Source organism: Astatotilapia calliptera, chromosome 7, assembly GCF_900246225.1.
Source record: "Astatotilapia calliptera chromosome 7, fAstCal1.2, whole genome shotgun sequence".
In the NCBI taxonomy this organism is placed as follows: Eukaryota; Metazoa; Chordata; class Actinopteri; order Cichliformes; family Cichlidae; genus Astatotilapia; species Astatotilapia calliptera.
This window is the reverse complement of record NC_039308.1, coordinates 16,929,432-16,946,951: the sequence shown is the minus strand read 5'-3', so window position 1 is coordinate 16,946,951 and position 17,520 is coordinate 16,929,432. Positions and strand designations below refer to the sequence as shown.

Here is a 17,520-nt window from a genome sequence, read left to right as displayed (position 1 = left end):
CACTACCAGATGTATGCTGTTCTGAGCCTAGAGCACAATGATGCACAGTCTACTTCACACACATAAGCATTTTAAAAATAACTATACACACACGGCCCCTTTCTGCAGTGTAAACATGTCGGGTAGCTTTTTTTTGATAAATGAAGTGCTCGTATTTCTTCTTTGAGCCCAATTCTTTCTCTCAACTTGTTTTCTTTGCATTTAAAATAAATCAAGGAAATGCAAATTAAATTGCAGCTCGATGAAAGTTAGAAATGCATCAGTTGTTCAACTGCCTGATTGCATATTTATGGTTTGTTTTTTTTACATTGATCCCCAGCAAATCACAGCTCTGAAGAAAGAGAACTTTAACCTGAAGCTGCGCATTTACTTCATGGAGGAGCGCATGCAGCAGAAATGTGACGACTCCACTGAGGACATATTCAGAACGGTGTTGTATTTATTTTAGTGTTACAAAACGTGCATTACTCTGAATGTCTTACATTTGTCTGACACCACTCCCTGCAAAGCTTCATGTGACTCAGTGTTTCCCCTCAATTTTGAAATGAGATCACAACATGAGCAACAGCAGCTGGATTTTATTCAGCCAGCATCTTGCATTCATGACCTTGGAACAGCTGTCTTGTCTTTTTTCAACTATTGTTATGGTGGCAGCTTTGTTTAAGTGAGCACATTTAACCCAAAGTGTCATTTAAAAAATGTCATCTTTAAGAGGAAGCTTCCCCAGCCTTGTTTTTGTGCTTTGGTGTTTGAGATGACTCCAGATGGGAGGTTTTTACTGAAATTTTGTCTGTTTATAGAATATTGAGCTGAAGGTGGAGTTGGAGTCGATGAAGAGAGAGCTCGCAGAGAAACAAGAGTTACTCGTGTCTGCATCGTATGTGTCATTCTCCTAATTCGGTTTTTTGCTAGTCACACATGATGCCATTTAGACCAGTGTTAATTTTGACAGTATGATTTTTTTTGATTGACGTTTAGTCTTTTCACTAAAACATCACTTAGTTTTAGTTATAATTTAGATCATTGCTGATTGGATTACTTCCCAACTCATCCCGCATTTTGACACAACTTAATTAGTTCTGATTGGATCTCGTTTCTTTTTGATAATTTATCTGGTTTTTATTTGTTGACAAAAGTGTTAGTACTTTTGTTCGCGAAATAGTTGTCGCTCTGTTTTTGTCTGAAGAAAAAAAACAAAACCTTATCGGTCAACAAAATTAACACTGGTTCAGACATACATAAATGGCAGCACAAAGTAATGCGAGTCAGTATTTAAGAAATATGTAGGCTGATAAACTTATTCTTGTACGTGACTGCTCATCAGTAAAGCGCTGGAGAGTCTGGCTGGCCGAGAATCGGGAGAACCCCAGCGTGTGAAAGAGCAAGCTCAGAGGGAGATGGATGCACTCAGAGATGCATTTAGCAAGAGGATAGCTGACCTAGAACAGGTGAGTGACATTATAGCGCTAATTTTCAAATCCTGATATTGCAGTTCACTGTGTATATTTTGTTTGGTTCAGTGCTCATATTAGCCAAATTGTGTCTGCTGTTAGTTTCACTTGTTTTGGTGATAATTGTGTTGCCTTTTGTGTTTTTTGGCATTTTTACATCATGGCAGTGTTTACGAACAGCAGAGGAAGAGGTTGAAAAGATGGCCGCCATCGCTGAGCAGGAGAAACTTAAGAATATAAACATGGAGAAGCAGCTCCAAGCCTTGGGTCCACCCAGCACTTTAACCACTGGTCCAGTCCTCAGCCCCGTCAAAGATCTGCAGCAGGCTCTGCAGGAGAAAGACAAGTAGGGACAAATTAAAACAAACCAAAAAAAAAAGCAGACTATGTGTATATACTGAAAAATATATTTTTGGAGAAAAACCTTAGCATTTTCAACATTTTCTACTCATCCCAGTATCATTGAACAGCTGAAGATCACTTTAAAGAACCAGGATGCTGTGATCCATCAGAGAAACAGCAGAGACAGGCAGACAGATGCTCCATCGGCCGACACTGTTAAACAGCTATCTGCTCTTATAGCTGATAAAGATCAAGAGCTTAAGGTGAGAAGCTTACATGTTCATAAAGATGTGAAATTTAAGAGGTTTTTCTCAGTGATGCCTCAGAGATCAGTTGCTTACTGGTTTTGTGCATATATTTAGTTTTTGTCATTTACAGCAATAATAGGCTACTTAAATACTTTTGAATATGTTTACTTAGTTTCTACACTTCTTCCAATATGAAGCAATATTTAAGTGAACTCTCACTGTTTACAGGCACTGAGGGACGAGCTTGATAGAGAGAGAGATAAAACTCAGCCGGACCATCAGGTTGGTTTTATTTTGATACAGAACAAACTACCTTAAACTACTCTGCAATGGCACAGACTGCAGTTGGCTACTTAGAATCTCTTTCCTGTTTTTTGTCTGATTCTTAAACTTTTTTAGAGCTTTCATTCTTCCTTTGCTTCCTGGTGTAATGGTTAACACATTTGCCTTACACACCAAAAGTCCCCACTCATAGCTCAGGGTGGTCACAAGATGTTGTATTACTAACGCTGGTTCCAAGTCTGAATAAACAGGAGGGTTGCATGAGGAAGGGTATCTGCCCTAAAAATCTATGCCAGATCAAAACATGCAGATCCAGCTGCTGTGGTAACCCCTTGGGAAATAAGAGAGCAGCCAAAAGTACCTTTTTTGCTGTATGTGTTCCTGCCTTGTTATTTTGCTTTGTTGTAATAGGTAAGCCACACACAGAAAGCTTTTTTTGTTTAACAATCATTTCATGTGTCAGATCATTTAAGCTCACAGAAACTTTTCTCTGCATCTGTTGCTGGTTTGATAGTTGAAATGTGTAAAATGTGTGTCTAGGATTCTTTTTTTTTTTCCATATTTCTTTTTTTCAAATGAATTCCCTGTTCTAGTGTGAAGGTGTTATTACTTTTGTTGTAGTATTTCTGACAATTTCACAAAAAAACTTAAGCTTCATTTAAAAAGCTGAAAGTTTGCATCTAGTAAAGTGTAAAAAAATGCATCTGTGAAGTGGCTGGTTGTAAAGCCTTTGACTAATGATGCTACTAGTACTAAGTTGACACTTGCTTTTTTTAACATTGAAATGTCAAACAAAAATAATTAATTATGGTGGTAAAGTGATGTATTTTAGTGTTGCACAGATGTTAAATATCAAATGCATATTTTATCCACTTAGAAGCAATGACTGCGTAGAGAGAATGTGTCTCATTTAATCACAGTGTTGTGCAGGCTGCTGTGTTGCTGACGTGTAAAATAGAAAGCTGTTAGCTGGGCAGTGTCCATGGTTCCTCTTTAGGCGTTGGCGTAAGACTCGGGCCATAGGGTTAAGGCTGGATTAGTTTGCTGTCTGAAGACGCTTCCTCCGGGGATTGTTATTGGCTTTCTTTCTTTAGTAAGTGGAAAAATGGTGTAGGCAAGAGGTGTTCATGAGCTGTGGCTAAACAGTTGAATGTGCTCCATTCATTGTAAAGGATTTTGCAACACTGGGGAAAAACCTGTTTATCAGGGATGCTTGACAGACTTGATGCTTGACTTTTTGTAAGTTAAAGATGTAATGGAATATTGCAAAGTAACGGTCACCAGAAAGTACTCTGTAATCTTAAATCTTCCATGTACTGCCAGGAAGGATCAGCTCTATCAGAGTGATTGGCTGATGCCATCACTACCTGCTTGGTGCCAGCTTTTGTGTCTGATGCCTTTTTTAAGGTATTTGGGAGAGTGTTTTCTAGAGATGGTCTGGCATGGGCCCTAACACAGATCACTGCAGCAGTCCTAGAGGATTTGTTGATTTGATTGCATGCATGAGGGAGAGTGGAATAGAGGCGGGAGCGGGGATTATTGAGGCTTAGGGCTTACAGTGCTTTGCTCTCAGTCTTTCTCCTCTGTGCTACGCTTGCTGGTGTATTGAGAGAACATGATAGATGGCTCTGTCTGGCGAGCTGATGGCCATTAAGTCACTAGACAGTTGGTGTGTCACTGACAGATTTCTTGGACTCAGTTTAAGTGGGCGAGTGTGGAAGATCTAAGGTGCCATGAGGGATCCATGTCGCATATGTGGTGTCCGTTTGGTGGGAAGCCAGTGTCGCTGGATTTTCAGCTCATCGGGAAAGAGGAAGCTACAAGTCATCCTGTCCCATGTGCTGGGGAGAGAGGTGACTCGTGACGGGCATGGAGAGTTCCTCTGTGGAAAATGTGTGTTCCGGTTGGAGAAGGTTGTGCAGTTTGATATAAACATCGGCAAACTGCAGGAGGAACATGGCAATCAGATCCAAAAGCTGCAAGCAGAGAAGGAACACCTTATCCAGTGCATCGTGCACATCTACAACAAAAACAACCCAGAGCGCAGTGAGAGGGAAAATGCAAGCTCCAAGGCTTTGCTCAGTTCCTCTGGGGTCCGCAGTCCTGATGATGAAGCTGCATGTCAGGTGGCTCATGAAGGACTGCAGTTCCGGGAAAGTTGTTATGTGGAGAATCGCATGAGAAGGTGTGTGAGTCTGGATAGGATTGTCAGTAAAGGGGCATTCTCCGGACGTTTGAGCTTAAGGAGCAGTAGGCTGGGATCAGGGGCGGGGCTGGACAGCACTATGAGAAGTTTTGGGCTCCGGGGCACACGCCACCATTCTCAAAGTATGTACCTTGACCTGATTCAGCGTAAGGGAACCTTGGCTAGACCCGGATTCAGCCGCCGCTCCACATCACTGCAGTCACTGAATCGAGAGCTTTCCTCAGACACCCCGACAGATCCTCCGCTCAAACGAAAACTGAGAGAGGCCAGGGTGTTTTTTGCAAGGTATGGGGCCACTGATGACTCGGGAGGAAAGGCTCAGGCCAGAGCACTGCTCCAAAGATCCTCAAGTCAACCTTCGGTGATCTCTGACCTGATTCAGGTCCTGCGCTGCATCTCAAAGCAGCAGGTGTCTGCCCCAGCAGGATGTCACATCCCTGTCTTGAAGAGGTTAAATGCTGGCTCTGTCAGCACCCAAGCCAAGCGCAAACATAGAGTAGATCTGAAGTCTCTGCATGACCTTTCTGAGGAATTTGATGATGAATACACTCCTGTCAGAGTGAAGGTAGTTCATTTCAGTAATCCCACCATCTATGCAAACCACTGTAGCACTGGTAATGATCTGTCCCAAGTACCTTTGTTGATAAACACACTTCTCTAATTAATTTCTCCTGTTCTGTTGTTTGTGTGTTCTCTTGCTAAGAAGAAGAGTGATGTTAATCAGTTGGAGTCGATCAATAAGCTGCTGACGGACGAGCTGAACCTGGTTAAAAGCACCAGTGAGAGTCTGGCAAAAACCCTGGAAGATTCCCAGAATCAGAACAAGGTAGTTCACATGTTCCTCTATTAAATATCCCTAAATTGTATTAATCTATTACTCTGTATGAAATCACTAACTGCTTCATGTAAACAGACTCTGTCAGTGATGTTAGAGGAGAAGGAGAATGAACTAAACTCTGAGAAGAAAAATGCTCTAAAGCGAGATAAAACCATCCAGGGACTCACTCAGGTCCTCAGAGAAAAGGAAAAAGAGGTAATTTATTATTTACTTTGTTATTGTCATTGCATCTCTTCTCTGTATTATGCAAAGTTTCAGGCCCAACCTGTCTGTATTGCCTTTGTATTGCAGATTGCTGAGCTGTGTCATGAGATTGAGGACAGAGATGATGCTTTAGCCAAAGCTAGAGATGCAGCACATAAAGCCCAACTGCAGAAATACCAGGTATGTTATATACACCTTTTATATAGAACCAAACTTTATACAAAGACATTCCTCATAATACTGTTACCACAATGTGTACCCTGCTCTATATGTGCCTTAAACAGATAGAAGTCAATATTTTTTTTCTCCTTCAGGGAGCAGAGGAACACCAAAACCTATTAATGGAAAAGCAAACAGAGCTGGCCCAATTACAGGGGGAACACCACACCAAGGTGCTTGAAGCCCAAAAACTGCAGCGAGCACTGGATAGGAAGGAGCAAGAGCTGGCTGACTTACAGCAGGCAAAGGATCAGCTTGAGGTGGAGTTGGAGGACCTGCAACAACAGAAAAAGAAAGGAGACAAAGCGCTTAATGTAAGATAGGAGGATGACAGGACTGTATCCACAATAAAACGAGCAGGCATTCTCCTCTTAATCGTTTTGTTGTTGTGTTGATTTTTCATTATCTGTTTAAATATTGACTTTTGTGTGACATTATTATAATTTCCTCCACAAGGATTTACACAATCAGCTGAAAAAGCTGAGTGGGGAGATCGGGGAAAGGGAGAGTGCTCTGGAGCAGCAGTACCAAGAGCTGCTGGACCAAACCAAAACAAAGCTGCAGGCCCATGAGGTCACCATCCAGCGTCTCACATCCACCTTGGCTGATAAAGAGCAGCAGCTACAGGTGACACATCATCACTAAACTTATGCAGACAGACTTTAGCTCAAAAGATAAAAAAATGAGTTGCTTCCTTTTTTACTTAGCCTAAGTATGTGTAAAAATTGAATTTTAGCCCATTACTGCTGTTTCGAGCCACCACACATGATAAAACAGTAATCATAGGAGAGCAGTTAGCTAGCAGCAAAGCCTGTCAGCTGGATTATAAGCATGTCATGAAAGCAATCGGAGCCAAAGAGAAGTTGGTGCTCCAAAGTGACATCCAGTTCTTCTGAGTGCGGTGTATTTAGTAACATTGTTTTTATGTGTTTGTCAGGAATACATGAACATGGTCAGAGACTTTGAGCAGAGCAAAAGTCCAGGAAGTAACGACAGTATTCTCTCCAAACTGCGGCAAAGGTTGAAAGAAAAGGAGAAGGCTTTGGAGGTGGGTATTCCTTCACTGCAATCTTTTAACCATGGTGACTTTGCCTGGTTTCTGACATGTTTGTTTGTTCTCTTACAGCAAGCACTTGATGAGAAATTTGCTGCTATTGAAGAAAAAGACAATGAGATACACCACCTGCAGCTGTTACTAAGGGAAAAAGAAAGAGACCTAGAAAGACTCAACAACTTGCTGTCTCATAATGAAGAAACTATCAATGTAAGTATCCGGAACTGGGATCTTTTCTATTGATTGATAATCACATAGTTGTGATTAAGTGTTATGCATACTCCTTTCTACTCCTTTCTTTGCAGAATTTTGACAGTCTGATTAAGGAGAAGGATGCAGAGCTGCAGCATCTTGCAAGTACCCTAAAGAACCTTCAAAGAGCCAAGCAAGATGTGGAAGACAACCTGAACAGATCACTGAGGGAGAAGGACTCCATCATTAGCCAGCTGCAGCTCTCCCTGGAGGGCAAGACAAAGGATATGGAGGTTGGCTGACAAATAGTCACTCATTAAGGCCAGGTTCCTTATAGTTTTTACTGTTCTGGTTTATGTCATTTGTATTTCAGTGCTTATTTTTCCCCCCTCTGTCCGTAGCAAATGTCTGAATCATTGCTGAACCAGTCACAGAGCCATGCGCGTGATCTGGCTGAACAGATGGGCCAAAGGTTAAAGGTCACAGAAGCCATGCTGGCTGAAGCTGTCAAGGCCAGGGAAAGACTGGTTGCTGACAATGAGAGTGCTGTAGAAAGCCTGTTTGCTACAATTAGCAGCAAAGACCAACTTCTAAAGGTTAGCATTTATGACAACAGGGCACGACAGAGTGTGCACAAACAACGCTAACACTATTAACTTTGACTCTTTGTCGTCTCCAGGAGTCTGCAGAGCACTACAATCGCATGTTGTCTGAGCGTGCTCAAGAGATTCAGGAGCTGAAGAAGCAGCTGTCTGATAGGCAGCAGGAGCTTGCCACTGCTGAGAAGCAAAGCTCCTCAACAGCCCAGGAGAGTTATTTAGAGACCGCGCAGCTCAAAGCCCTGCTTGCTGAAAAAGACAGCCTTATTAACGTAAGATCCTGTGGGATACAGCACAGCCATTCAGCTGTAAAATACTGTATGTGGAAATCCAAACTCCCAAAGAGAATAACACATTCTGCCCCCCAATTCTATGCCCTGTTTTGAACGTGTTTTAAGATATTACCTGTAAACATTTGAATGTGCTGATTTTATATCTTTATAAACTGTCAGAAGCTTCTTCAGCGTGGTCAGGAGAGAGACCAGTTTCTGGCAGAGATGAGGCAGAAAGCAGAGCCAGATCAAGTGTTGAATCTCAGACAAACTATTCAGATCATGCAAGAGAAGTTGGACGAGAGGGAAGGTAATGGATTTAGACCTGTAACACCCTCGCGCAGGTTATTTAAAGGTAGACTGCATGTTGGTGCTACGTTTGACTTTGTTTTGTCTGTGCTGAAGCTGAGCTGTCCAGGAGAAACAGCGAAGACAGCCAGGAGAACAATCCACTTTCCAAGAAAACAGTGGTCGTCCTGAAGAGGGAGCTGGCACAGAAAACTGAAGCACTGAACAAAGCACTGAAAAGGGAAAATGAACTGAAGGTCAGTGAGTTAGAAGCATTTAATTAATCCATAATAGGATACAGTTCTTAAAAGTGTCAATCATAATTCCCTACATCCCAATTTCTAGATTTCATTGGCTGAGCTTCAGTCAGCGCTATCTGAGCTGAAGGGTCACAGTGAAGGTCAGGCTGCTAATATTGAGTCCCTCACTGCAACTCTAAAGACCAAGGATGAGATTATCAGTGTAAGGATTCCACACAGTGTCAAAGTTGTGTCAGCAAGTGAAGGAGTTTTTCTTCTGATGTTTAACTTTTGACTTTGAGCAGGTTCTCCAGCAGCGCCTCAGTCAGAGAGGCCACACATGGCCTGATCATACCCAGGATCACGTCATTGTCTGTGGAATGGAGAGGTCCCTGCCTGTGCTTCCACAGAGGGAGAGTACCATGATCGGTGGAGACAGCCAGCAAGAAGTAAAGATGACCTGCTTTTTAAATTTTTTTTAGAGCAAAACATTACAATCTTGATGCTTTGTCTTTTAAGATAGTTTCTCTTCTCTCCTCAGGCCTTGCCCAACCTCACAGCTTTGCAACATGAGCACGATGCTCTGAACAGAGCCCTGAGGGCTGAACAGCAGCTCTATTCCAGCCTGGTAAAGACTGTGAAGGAGCAAGACAGGTAGTTATGTGCAACAGCTGCTTTAATGCAAAAAGGAGAAACAAATGCTTTGCGCTAACAGACCTCTTGGATGATTTGCAGTGCCCAGCGTCTCCATGCTCTACAGTTGGAGCTGACAGCAGTGCAGCTTCTCAGGCAGCAGCTAGAAGAGAGCATCAGAACTAATGAGGAGTTAAGGGGTGACTTGGAGAGAGAGATACACAGAGCCAAACTCAGAGAAGGTGCAGTGAAAACACACTTGGTTGTAGATGAGGATGGTGACTGAATGAGAGGGAAAGAAATAAAGGAATTATAAAGGAGTGAATGAGAAAAGAAGTGCTTGTTATCATTTATTGTGGTTAAAATGGTAGAAAATATAACTCATCATTAAAGGGAACCCCTAAACCCCAGTCATCTTTATATAATATGTTTACTCGTCCTGCCAACAACTTCCATGTCTACTTTTTGTTGTGTTCTTCTTCAGCATGCACACCTGGTCCCTCCACTTTTCATCTTTGTCTGCTTTCTGTCTCTTCTGCTCTCATCATCTCCCAGTTATCTGCATGTTTTTGTCTATAACACAGTCGCTCCCCTTTTCACTGTCTCTCAGTAAATGTATTGATTTCACACCTGTCTGCTCTTTGTCCTTCATAAAAAATAAATAAAGACCTGTCTTCTCTGTCTCTCACTTTCAACATGCTGTTTGTTTGTTTTTGTTTTGTCCCTTTGCTTCTTGATTGCATCACTTTAGCACGCTTCTGGTTATTAATCCAACCCATCCAACCATCTGTCACATGAATATCATTTAAAAGCATGGTTGTGCCATTTTCAAATGATTTAATAAAGGATATTAATGTGCAAAGTACCACATTAAAAGAGCAGCTCTCCAGAAATAGAGCCTAATCCAAAAAGTGTGGCATTTATTTTCCTTTGACGTCATGCAGTTAATGTAATTCAGCACAGTTTGTCCTTCAGATTTGTTGTGGCATTAATGCACAGCCTTAAAACAGATTAAAAGTGTCACTCTGCACTGAGGTCTAAGCCAAATAACTTGGACCATCCACTTGTCGTGTGCGCTCAGGCGACCACACACGTGCATGCTCCTCCCCACACCGCTGCCTGCAGAGAGCCAGGTGTAAAAATAGGTCAGCTGTAAGTAACAGGGACGCAGCTCACATTAGCACTGACTGGCAAGATAGACGTAGCAGGATGATTGTCACTGATTACATTTGCACACTTCATGCTTTGGTTATATAACCAACCATTATGATTTGTTTGCATAGGCTACATGTTTACACACTTATGAAAAAGCACAATAATAATCATACTTTGTGATTGTGTATATTGTGGGTGTGCATTTTAGCTCCTCTACATATATTTTGCATATCTGACTTGGATTTTTTTAGCAAGCCAAGATCCACTAACTGCACAATGTAAATCCACCATTTTTGTTTTTCATATTTTTTTTTTTTACATTTTTCATTTATAAGGATTTTTTTTAGTTTATTTGTTTTTTTCAGTATTTTAATTAAAGAACATTAGATTGTAGACATCATGAAAAATATGAAAGTGAAAGGTATAATCCAAAGGTGTGTGTGCTGCGGTGTAAAACCTCAGCTTCGTGGCTGGTCTGTGTTTGTTTTTAAAGTTGTGAAAAAGAGCTGAAGTATACACCCTCTTTATGACATGTTAGACATACGCACATGAAGTCTTAAGTTAATGGTGCCTCATGGGAGCTGCTGTAATGCCCTGTCATGCGTGGCCTTTTGTAACCCTCTGTGTATCGTTTCAGGTATGGACCTGATTGATCCTAAAGAGCTAGAGAGCATAAGACATCAGCTTGAAGATGCCCAGCGTTGGAATGCATCTCTGCAGGCACGCTTAGGAGCAATTCAGAACCGTGGAGGAGGGGTTGGTGGAGCCAACGATGGAGGTAAGATGAGAAAAAGACTCCAGATGTCATATTCCAGTTTATATACAGACAACATTATAAGATTATTTTAACGTTTTTCAGGCGACTCTTTGAGTTTCATTGGAGATCAGACTTCCTACATGAGTATCTGTGTAGGAGAGGGACTGGATGACAGCTTGTCTCATCTGTCTGCTCAGGAGCTTAAACAGAAGGTATTTTACATTTTGTTGCTTTTTGTCTCATTCTTATACAGTGTCACGTTGAAGTTAATTAGTGTGCTTCAGGTGTCACTGTACCAACTGTAAAGCTGGAAATGTGTAAAAATGATTTCGCTCTGTGTTAAGGTGCTTGAGCTGCAAGACCATGTCAGCAGGCTGCAGACCTTAAACAGTGAACGGCAGAGCCAACTTTCACAAATTGAGAAGTCAGAGCGTGACACTGATGACAAAGAAGACAAAGACCGCAAAAAGCAGCTGCAAAGAGACGAGGTTGTACACAAAGTTATGGCTGCAAAGTTGTTGTTTTTTGTTTTTTAGGTCTTCCAAAAGAGTGCACGTCTTGTCATTTATTAGTAATGTTTCTTCCAGAGTATGTCCACATTTAGAAAATACTTGAGAAATCACGAATCATTGTCTAACATCCTTCCTGTAATAGCTCCTTTCTAACCTTAGAACTTATAGCCTAACCTCTGTTCTGTCTAACCTGTTGCTAATTTCTCTTCCCTCTGTGGTACTAAATGTCTGAATTTTTTAACAAGTGTGTTTCTTGTATGTAGTAGAGTAAGTACCCTCTTTCTCTTTCCTTCATCTCTCCTAATCAGTCCCTGTTTTATCTTTATCTCTGTGTCCCATAAAACGGTCTCTCTTCGCCATGCTACATTAGACACATCATGCCATTCTGCTGTTGCTGTGCTGTGCTTTATGGATTCTGTTCCCACTTTAAGTTTTCTTTTACCGAGCCATGTGTGTCATACTCGCCTCCCATCCCATTACTCTAGCAGCTCAAGAAGACGCTTGAGAAGCAGCCTCTGGTTCAAAGTAACAAGACACATCTCTCTGGTCAGGACAAAGAGAGCCAGACATGCAGTAAACTAGGACAGGTATGAAACTGATGGTCATTAAACAACTGAGTGCTTAAGTACTATTTGAAGAGTTTATAAAACCTGCTTTCTAAATAATCGCTCTTTTAGATGTTGTCGGAAAAGCTTTTGGGTGATGTGAGCATGGACAGCGGCCTCAGCCAGAGTAGAGAGCGTGCTCACTCTAGCAGCGACATCTTGGACACTGGGGAGGAATATTCTAGGGAGATGAACACAGATTTAATGGCACTTAAATCCCTATTAGCTGATTGTGGGTCAACATCTGTCTCGCACCTTAGGTAGGTCTTTCTTTCAGAGTCTACTCCTTATTTTCCCCATTACTTGGTAGTTAGAAGTCTGAACTGTAATCTGGTCGAATGTTTCTCATTACAGAGCGGAAATGCTCAGGCTCAGATCAGAAAATGATGAGCTGCGGGGTCTCCTGAAGGAACAGAAATCGTCTGAGTACAAAGAAAAAGAGAGCACCGATGCCTCAGGGAACAGCAGTGAGGGACAGGCTGAGTTGAGGAAGAGTTTGGAAGCACTGGACACAGAAGATGCAAAGGTCACCAAACTGTCAAAGAAGAAGGGAGGGAAGAAGTGGAATGAGATTTCAGACAGGGAGAGTCCCATTACCAATGTCAGCACTGCAGATGACGAGGAGAGTCCAAGAACTAATTGCCAGCCACACAGCAACAGTGAAAAACAGCATTTTTCAAAACATAGGGTAAGTTTTGTACTGCAGAAGAAATAAAAAGACATCACTCTTTCCTGCATGAAGGCGTTTTGGGGTTTTAATGTCTGTTTCTTGTGTTTGTTTAAATTGTAGTCTGGAGGCAGATCTCGCCTTCCTGTGCCTGTGAGGCTGAGGGTGGAGTCTAACAGCAGCAGCAGGAAGCCTGGAAGCTCCGAGCAGCTCAAAACTGATGGACTTCAGCACCTTGATTCAGATGATGTCTACTGGTCTGACCAGCATGTACACACAGACTCTGACACTCACACATCACTCCAGCACAGCACTTCCCCTTCCGCCACCCTTGGATACCCTAATCGTAGCTGTAGTCCAGTGGGATCCGACAAGGGCTCTGAAGCCAGAGCATCACTGGATCACACCCAAGATGATTCTGGACTATATACTCAGCTGGAACTTCTCCACCAGGAGTGCCAGGAGAAAGAAGCACTGATCAACAAGCTGAGTGAGCAGCTTGCTGATTGGGAAGAACTTCATGCACAGCTCCGGGAGAAAGACAGACTGAACTCCCAGTACGTAGAGGCTTTACAGGCAGCAGAATCTACCATCGCTTATCTGACTGCCTGCAGTCTGGACAGCCAGGGTGGATTTGGTTCACACACAGGTTCTGGTTCTGTGGGTTCTGATGCGTCTCTCCATGGTAGATGCGTTGAGCTGCAGAAAGCCTTGCAGCAGAAAGAGGAGTTCAACAACCAGCTCATAGAGCTTCTGAATTTGGCAGAGAAAGTCATCAGCTCTGCAGAAAGCCAAGAAAAGAATCCTGAAATCAGCGATCTTTGTCAAAGGATTGAGGGAGCTTTGCAGCAGCTGCATAGCTCTCCAAAGGAAGAAAGCACCGGAGGGGTGCTTCAAGGTACCGAGGACTCTCTGCGTGAGCTGCAGCGTCATGCAGACTCTTTGCAAGAAGCACTTTGGGAGCAGAATAGGCTCAATGCAGAGCTGCAAGAAAAACTGAGGGCCACAAATGCTACTGCACAACACGGATACACCAGTGACAGAGTAGCAGCAGAGTCACTTAAAGAAAATGAGGAAAAGGAACACCACAGTCCTGATACTAGTTTAAATCAAGAGGCGATTGACGTTCTAAGGAACTGCTTTAGTGCAACAGAGTCCGCTGTTGCCTCTTTAGCAGCACACTGCACAAATTCTGGCTCCGTGACTGCTGGCAGATCCCAGATCAGCTCTGACTTGCAGATAAATTTAGACAAACTTCAGAGAGCCCTCCAAGAGCGGGAGCAACTTGGAGAAACTGCCCCACCAATCTCCGAACCCAGCAACAACCTGTCTACTGCTTCAACTGGAACAAAGGTACTAGAGCTTCATCGCCATCTCTGTCTTCTCTATGAGGTCTTCAGTGATTACTCTCAGAGGATATCTGAGCTCCAGGCTTCCCTGCAAGAAGAGAGGGGTCACAAAATGGAGAGGGAAGCCCACAGGGCAGTGCAGGACGGCAAAGGGTTACCGCCAAGTGTTCAGGTTGAACTGGAAACACTGCACAAAGCACTGAGGGAGAAGAAGAAGGCATGTAAAAGCCTGGAGGCGAAACTGGCCACTGCTCTTACCAGTACATCCTCTCCTGAAATGATAAAGAAAGGTAAGCTGTTGAGCAGCTTTCTTCTACATGTGCTTGTCCACAGTAATTCAAACGATTTTGTGATACTGCAAATCCCAGTTTGGTCAGGAACAACATAAGTAGTGATAGAGACATATGTGAACTCCTTGATTGATTTCTTCCTAACCAAACATATATTGCTTCCAATGCCAGCTCCTGAGCAGGATGACAAAGGCGTGCAGGTGGATTTGCAGGACCTGGGTTACGAAACCAGTGGCAAGAGTGAGAACGATAGGGAAGAGAGCAGTAGCACAGGTAGACAGCCTTCAGACAGACTCTGCATGTCTGTCTGCTGAGTGGATACTAATCTCAAGTGTGGACAGCTTCTCTTAATGTAGAATGTATGCATGAGGAGTGAACAAGGGCACGCTGTCTCTGAAAAATATTTTCTGCCTGGGTCTCCGTAACCACACAGTCTTTTTCTGGTTTTTAACTGTGGAATTTTCTTCACCCTTCCTAAATTTGAATGGGCTGTCTCTATTCATGCATGTTTTCACTTAAGGTTTGGGAATGTCTTTTGAGCACTCATTAACCTTTTACCTTGATTTCTTGTCCTATTCAAATTTGGCTGTATCACAAATGACTTCTTTCCTCACACTGCTCAAACACTGTTTATTTTCTACAACTTGCACTGGACTCCTCCCCATAGTCTAATGTTTTTGTGCTTCCTGTGTTGCCAGATTTAGAGGTTGGAGTAAACCCTAGTTGCAGTGGCTCCAGTCTGCCTTCCCTGTTGAAACACGAACAGGCCAATTTCTCCTCTACTGAAAATCTGGACTCAACCTCCAGCACCCCATACCCTACTTCCCCAGCTCTCAGCTCAGCCAAGGTATTTATCTTATTATTTGCTTATTATCTTGTTCCTCACTCCCAGCACTCCACAGCAAAGTTCACTAGGGAATGATGGGGAATGTCACTACTGTGGTTAGCTCAGATGCAGAGCTGTGTCTGTGAACACAGGAGTCCTCCTGCTGCTCAAACCTTCTGTTTGTTGAGTGACGACCAATCAGAATAGAGGAGGACTGGGTCTTAGGTTTACCAAGGCCTAGTGTAAGATAAATACATTATTATGAACCATGATTCATACAGCAGTCAAGTGAATAACACTGATTATCTCTTCATCATGGCACCTGTTAGAGGATTGAATATATTAGGGAGCAAGTGAATATTTTGGGAAAATGGGCAAGCGTGAGGATTTGAGCGTGTTTGACAAGGACATCCAAGGCTCTTTCATGCACATGGGAAGCAGAGTCTGGTCCCTGTGGTCCAGTCCAACAAACGAGCTACCGTAGCTCAAGTCTCTGACTGCTGTCCATCACCGATTACAACGGACTCGTGAGCCTCAGAACTGGAGCGTGGAGCGATGGAAGAAGATGATGAATCACTTTAAATGATGAATGCACTATGGGAAGAAGACGCAGAGGAGGCAGTGTGATGCTTTGGATAATGTTCTGCTGGGAAAACTTAACTTATTCCATCCATGTGGTTGTTACTTTGATCCATATCACCTACCTAAGCGTTTTTGCAGATCATGTGCACCCTTTCATGGAAGCGGTATTCCCTGATGGCTGTGGCCTCCGTCAGCAGGACAATGCGTCCTCCCAAAATGGTTCAGGAGTGAGTTTGAGGTGTTGACTTGGCCTCCAAATTACCCAGATCTCAATATAGGTGAGCATCTGTGGGATGTGTTGGCCAAAGACCCGATCCATGGAGGCCCCATCTCACAACTCACAGGACCTGAAGGATCTTTTGGTGCGAGACACCACAGCACATGGGTTTAGTGAAGTCCATGCCTTGACGGGTCAGAGATGTTTTGATGGCAAAAAGAGGACCAACACAATATTAGGCAGGTGGTCATAATGTTATAACTGATGGGTGTATAAGGCAACTCAAGCAGATTCTAAAAATAAATACATGTATCAAGAAATGAGAATAAGGTGTGTTTGAGAACATTTACATACATTACAGTCATTTTAAACAGCTTTGTGAGAATCAACAGTGTAACAACAATGATCAGAAGTTACAGCATGTGTTACTGGTTTGATTCCATTTAACATTAGTTTTCACTTTCACTTTCAAAATCTGAACCTTCTTCCATCTATTTTATTTTTAGGTGAGTCTGAAAGGTCTGCAGGTCTATAGTGAGTATGGTGTTTCTGAGGACCCACTGCAGCTTCAGGGACAAGTCAAAGAGCTCAAGGTCCAGCTGGAAAACCAGACAAAACTAATCCTCCAAATGCAGAGCCTTCTGCATAGGAACTCCCTCTCCAGTGACTTGGTCAACAACACCTCAGACCCGTCTGTGATCAAGGATCAAGAGGATGCACAGAAAGACGACCGTAGTCAAGATGGCAGCCACAGAAGTGGGCAGCTAAGGGGGAAGAAGGCTGGGGAGAACCAGGCAATTAAGGATAAAAGCAGCCGGGTAAATATGGAGCTGGAAGGAGAGAGGAGGCTGAGCAGAAGCATCAGTGAACAACTGCAGCCATCCCGCAGCCGCTCCACATCACCTGCTAGGTTAACCATCTTTGAAGTGTTTTATTAGTACTTCACCTTCTTTACTTTAACCCTCCTCTTGTGTTAGCTTTCCGTTATCATCTCTTATGTTAACGGGTCGGTTTTGACCCGTGAATTAAATCAGCTATAAAATACACTAAAAACAATAAGTGATCATCCAATTTGTTTCTCATCTCTTGGTTATCTTGTTAGACTTCCTTATCCATGAAAATGTTGGTTTTAATACTTTTGGTGTGGGCCTCTGGGTCTTTTTTTTTCACTATACCCCTCGATTTCAATTAAAAAAAAATAAAATAAAATATCACAGCTGATATTGTGATCCTGCAGTCCAGTGGTCATATCGACGACCACACATTTTCATTGTTTCTTCTCAGGGATGCCACTCGCAGCTTTGACTGTGAAAATCTGTACATTCCAGCCATAGTTGGTTTTTGCATCACAGGCTTCCCAGATTTTTCTGCCGTATTTACCTGGCTTACTGGGTATGTATTGCCGGTAGGGGCATTTTCCTCAAAAAGTGGACAAGACGTTCATCCACTGTCACCTCTGGCCCTGGGATGAACATCAGTGGAAGAAGCTGCAC

General features: G+C 42.9%; 1 protein-coding gene across 12 annotated transcripts in view; it reads left to right on the top strand.

The window, feature by feature from the left end:
• cdk5rap2 (CDK5 regulatory subunit associated protein 2) overlaps window positions 1-17,520 on the top strand; it is a 39,835-nt gene that overhangs the window by 7,481 nt on the left and 14,834 nt on the right. For 4 of the 12 annotated variants that reach the window (XM_026173426.1, XM_026173429.1, XM_026173430.1 and 1 more), the window contains 32 exons: window positions 320-430; window positions 801-877; window positions 1,325-1,448; window positions 1,619-1,797; window positions 1,909-2,056; window positions 2,270-2,323; window positions 5,233-5,355; window positions 5,443-5,562; window positions 5,659-5,751; window positions 5,886-6,104; window positions 6,247-6,417; window positions 6,728-6,838; window positions 6,917-7,054; window positions 7,150-7,329; window positions 7,438-7,632; window positions 7,716-7,907; window positions 8,088-8,217; window positions 8,313-8,452; window positions 8,541-8,657; window positions 8,740-8,883; window positions 8,976-9,088; window positions 9,170-9,309; window positions 10,860-11,000; window positions 11,082-11,191; window positions 11,324-11,467; window positions 11,977-12,078; window positions 12,169-12,356; window positions 12,451-12,784; window positions 12,887-14,402; window positions 14,574-14,675; window positions 15,101-15,249; window positions 16,534-16,937. In XM_026173426.1, the coding sequence (XP_026029211.1) occupies window positions 320-430; window positions 801-877; window positions 1,325-1,448; window positions 1,619-1,797; window positions 1,909-2,056; window positions 2,270-2,323; window positions 5,233-5,355; window positions 5,443-5,562; window positions 5,659-5,751; window positions 5,886-6,104; window positions 6,247-6,417; window positions 6,728-6,838; window positions 6,917-7,054; window positions 7,150-7,329; window positions 7,438-7,632; window positions 7,716-7,907; window positions 8,088-8,217; window positions 8,313-8,452; window positions 8,541-8,657; window positions 8,740-8,883; window positions 8,976-9,088; window positions 9,170-9,309; window positions 10,860-11,000; window positions 11,082-11,191; window positions 11,324-11,467; window positions 11,977-12,078; window positions 12,169-12,356; window positions 12,451-12,784; window positions 12,887-14,402; window positions 14,574-14,675; window positions 15,101-15,249; window positions 16,534-16,937 (6,209 nt within the window). Of the gene's footprint in view, window positions 1-319; window positions 431-800; window positions 878-1,324; window positions 1,449-1,618; window positions 1,798-1,908; window positions 2,057-2,269; window positions 2,324-2,959; window positions 5,095-5,232; window positions 5,356-5,442; window positions 5,563-5,658; window positions 5,752-5,885; window positions 6,105-6,246; window positions 6,418-6,727; window positions 6,839-6,916; window positions 7,055-7,149; window positions 7,330-7,437; window positions 7,633-7,715; window positions 7,908-8,087; window positions 8,218-8,312; window positions 8,453-8,540; window positions 8,658-8,739; window positions 8,884-8,975; window positions 9,089-9,169; window positions 9,310-10,859; window positions 11,001-11,081; window positions 11,192-11,323; window positions 11,468-11,976; window positions 12,079-12,168; window positions 12,357-12,450; window positions 12,785-12,886; window positions 14,403-14,573; window positions 14,676-15,100; window positions 15,250-16,533; window positions 16,938-17,520 lie in introns of those variants that run through there. The other 8 variants (XM_026173422.1, XM_026173423.1, XM_026173419.1 and 5 more) reach the window with 6 other exon arrangements.